At 53.8% G+C, this 4,066-nt stretch overlaps 1 protein-coding gene across 1 annotated transcript; it reads right to left on the bottom strand.

The window, feature by feature from the left end:
* Nucleotides 1-262: 262 nt before the first annotated feature.
* LOC150029565 (uncharacterized) lies at nt 263-679 on the bottom strand. The gene has a single exon (XM_090295979.1). The coding sequence runs from the start codon at nt 677-679 to the stop codon at nt 263-265; it is 417 nt and encodes a 138-aa protein (XP_090152105.1).
* Between the last annotated feature and the right edge of the window lie 3,387 nt (nt 680-4,066).

The following is a 4,066-nucleotide window of genomic DNA, read 5'->3' as shown; positions in this document are numbered from 1 at the left end:
CTAAACGCTCGAGGCAGTTTGCGCGCTTGGTGCTCACGCCCAGAGGAGACATCTGCGTAACTCCTGCTGAGGTGTCTAAACACCAAGGTGGTGGGTTCGTTTCTTACTAAACCACGTTATCTCTTTTAGCGTTTCTTTACATCGTAATAAGGAAAACTTAAGACAATGTATGCTCAAACTGATTTTACTTGGGTAACCTCATTAAAAAACCCCCGAAAGGGAAAAAGAGTGTCCCCTTTAAACTGTACACTGTATAGAGTTTTTAACTGAAATAAAACTTCAAGTTCGCCGCGTTCCAAGTGCGCGGGATGGGGCCTCCCTCCAGAGTTTCAAGCTTGTACGACCCGTTCCCCCGAGCTTCGGTCACTCTAAAGGGCCCAGTCCACTTAGGGGACAGCTTGTTTTCTAACTCATATGGATGAGCCTTCCGCATGACCAAGTCAGCCACTTGGAACTGCCGAGGCTTCACCTTGGAACTGTACTGATGCTCTACTCTTCTCTTCACGGCCTCAACCTTTATTCTTGCTTCTTCTCTGGCTTTGTCCAACAGGTCTAGATTTACCCTCCTCTCCTCGTTGGACTCCTCAGCCAAAAAACTCTGGAAGCGCAGTGAGCTCTCATGAATCTCTACTGGGATCATGGCGTCCGATTCGTATACTAGGTTGAATGGCATCTCCATGGTGGAAGTTTGGGGCGTAGTGTGATAAACCCATACTATTCTGGGCACCTCCTCTGCCCAAGCTCCTTTGGCTTTCTCGAGCCTCCTCTTCAACCTCGTCAGCAAGATTCTGTTGGTGGACTCCACCTGTCCGTTCGTCTGGGGGTGTTCGACAGAAGCGAACACTTGCTTGATGCCTACCTCTGAGCACAGCTTGCCCAACTGCAGGCTGGCGAACTGAGTACCATTATCTGAGACAAGGTGCCTCGGTACACCGAAGCGGCACACAATGTTCTTCCAAACAAAGTGTTGTACCTTGTGTGCGGTTATCTGCGCCACCGTTTCTGCTTCTATCCACTTTATGAAGTACTCAATAGCAACTATCAAGTACTTCATCTGCCTTATTGCTAATGGGAAGGGCCCCAAAATGTTAATTCCCCATGTGTGGAAGGGCCATGGGTTGTAAATTAACCTCAACTCTTCTGGGGGCGCCTTGTGCCAGTCAACATGTAGTTGGCACTGCTTGCACCGCTGGGCGTACCGCACGCAGTCCTCCCCCACCGTTGGCCAGTAGAAGCCTGCACTCACCACCTTGGATGCCAAAGACCTTCCTGCTACGTGGCTCTCGCAAATTCCTTCATGGAGCTCAGACATTATCCATGTGCACTCATCTCCACTCATGTATGTTAGGATCGGGTGCGTGAACTCGTGCCTGAACAGTACTCCATCCACGAGGGTGTACCTCGCGGAGTTTCTCTTTATCTTCTTGCCCTTTTCGAGCTCCGCTGGGAGGATCCCATCCGCGATGTAGCGCCTATAGGGCGTCATCCACGTGTCCCCTTCTTCCAAAACGCACACCTGCATGGGGTCCTCCTCTTTTGGGGAGGCCGGTAGACACTTATACTGGGGGCCCTCGCCGTGTCCTGGATCAAGGACCAGTGACTCCTCGACCTTCCCTTGAACGCACTAATTTGAAGGACGTCCACCCTGTTATCCGCAACAAACGTTCGCAGCGTTTTGAGGGTCTCTTGGATGACTGTCCTCTACCTTTCCCCCGTGCATGAGCTAGCCAGCTTGGCGAGCAGGTCAACACAGGCATTCTGCTCTCTCGGGACATGGACCAACTCGAACGCCACGAATGCCTCTTTCAGCACTTGGACATATCTCAAATATGCAGCCATTTGGGGATCCTTGGCTTGGTACTCCCTGGTAACCTGCCCCGTGACCAGCTGTGAATCACTCTTGGCCAGCAGGCTCCGTGCGCCCATCTCCTTGGCTAAGAGCATCCCAGCTATTAGGGCCTCGTACTCTGCTTGATTATTACTTGCTTTGAATGCAAACCTCAAGGCCTGCTGGATCAGCAAACCGTTTGGCCCCTCCAGGACCACGCCGGCTCCACTCCCTTGCTGATTCCAAGACCCATCAACCGAGAGCACCCACTGGGAACCAACTTCCTCCTCTTGCTGCGTGCTTCCTGGCGAAAGCTCCGCCACGAAGTCTGCGTACACTTGTCCCTTAATGGACCCCCTGGGCTCATACAGGATATCGAACTCAAATAGCTCCACCGCCCAACGAACTATCCTTCTTGCGACATTTGGCTTTTGCAACACCTTCTGGATGGGGAGGTCCATCATTACAACCATCGTAAAGCTTTGGAAGTAGTGACGGAGCCTCCTGACCGAGAACACCACCGCCAGAGCCGCCTTCTCTAACGATTGATACCTCGCCTCCGACCCGTGCAAGACCTTACTCACGAAGTATATAGGTTTCTGGGTCTGGTCCTGCTCCTGAACCACCACAGCACCGATCGCCCACTCGGTCACCACAAAGTATAACCAGAGGGGCACGCCTGTCCGTGGCTTACAAAGCACGGAAGGAGCCGCCAAATACTCCTTGAGCTTGAGGACTGTCACCTCGCACTCCTCGGTCAACACGAACCTATTGTTTCTTTTCAAGCACTGGAAGTAAGGGTGCCTCTTGTCTCCTCCAGCGGATACGAATCTGGACAGAGCGGCCATCCGCCCCGTCAACTGCTGAACTTCCTTCACCGAGGCGGGACTCCTCATTGGCAGAATCGCCACACACTTGTCGGGGTTCGCCTCTATCCCCAGCTCGGTGAGCATAAAACCCAAAAACTTACCCACCTCGACCCCGAAGACACACTTCTCAGGGTTCAGCTTGAGGCGGTACTTGGCTATTGTGGCGAACAGCTCTTCCAGATCAGTTGTGTGCCGCCCCCTCTCTTGGGAGGTCACCACCATGTCGTCTACGTAGGCCTGCACATTTCTACCCAGCATGAGTGCGAGGACCTTATCCATCAATCTTTGATAGGTGGCGTCTGCATTCTTCAACCCAAACGGCATCACCTTGTAGCAATAACAGCACGTCTCGGTCATGAACGCCGTTTCGCACTTGTCGCGGGGATGCATCTTGATCTGGTTGTACCCCGAAAACGCATCCAGAAAACTCAGCATCTTGCAGCCCGAGGCGTTGTCCACCAACGTGTCGATGCTGGGTAGGGGATACGAATCCTTGGGGCACGCCTTATTCAAGTCAGTGAAGTCTACACACATCCTCCACTTCTCGTTCGCCTTCTTTACCAACACCACGTTGGCCAGCCACTCAAGGTACTAGATCTCCCTGATGTGGTCGGCGCTCAGCAGCTTCCTGGTCTTTTCCTGCACGACGAGACGCCTTTCCTCGTTGAACTTCCTCCTCCTCTTTTGCACAGGACGGACCTTGGGATCCATGGTGAGACGGTGGCATAAAAAATCTGGGTCGATGTCAGGCATGTCCGAGGCGGACCATGCAAAGGCGTCCAGGTGACGTGAGATTACTGCCGCCACCCGATCCTGCTCTTCTTGACTCAGCAGTCGTCCCAGTTTAAAAGTCTTACCACCAATCTGCCTCTCTACCACGTTCTCGACCGGCTCGGGTCGCCTATCCTGGGCGCTCTCTGCGTGAGACACGCCTCCGCGGTCCTCCCTTCCAAGTGACGCCTCGGGGGGCGCTTCCCCCATGGGCGTCTCCTCCATGGGTACTGCCTCCTCGGGCGCCCCCTCCGTGGGCACTGCCTCGACGGGTGTCTCCTCCACGGGTACTACTTCCGCGGGCGCCTCCTCCGTGGGCACTACCGCGATGGGCGTATCCTCCACGGGCTCTACCTCCATGGGCGTATCCGTGCTGGGTGGGCGCTCCACCACCATAAACACGCCTCTCTTTGTTTTTAGGCTATTTTCATAGCACTTTTTCGCTTCCTGTTGATCGGACTTGATCACGGTCACTCTGCCACTGAGGTCGAGCAACTTCAGCTTCATGTGTCGTGTCGACGACACCCCCCTCAACCTGTTTAGAGCTGGCCTCCCCAATAGAATGTTGTACGCCGAATTGGCGTTCACAACTAGATAT

Source organism: Phaseolus vulgaris, chromosome 1 (assembly GCF_051622355.1).
Source record: "Phaseolus vulgaris cultivar YP4 chromosome 1, ASM5162235v1, whole genome shotgun sequence".
Classification (NCBI taxonomy): Eukaryota; Viridiplantae; Streptophyta; class Magnoliopsida; order Fabales; family Fabaceae; genus Phaseolus; species Phaseolus vulgaris.
Note: the sequence above shows the minus strand (reverse complement) of the source record. Positions and strands in the feature narration are given on the sequence as shown.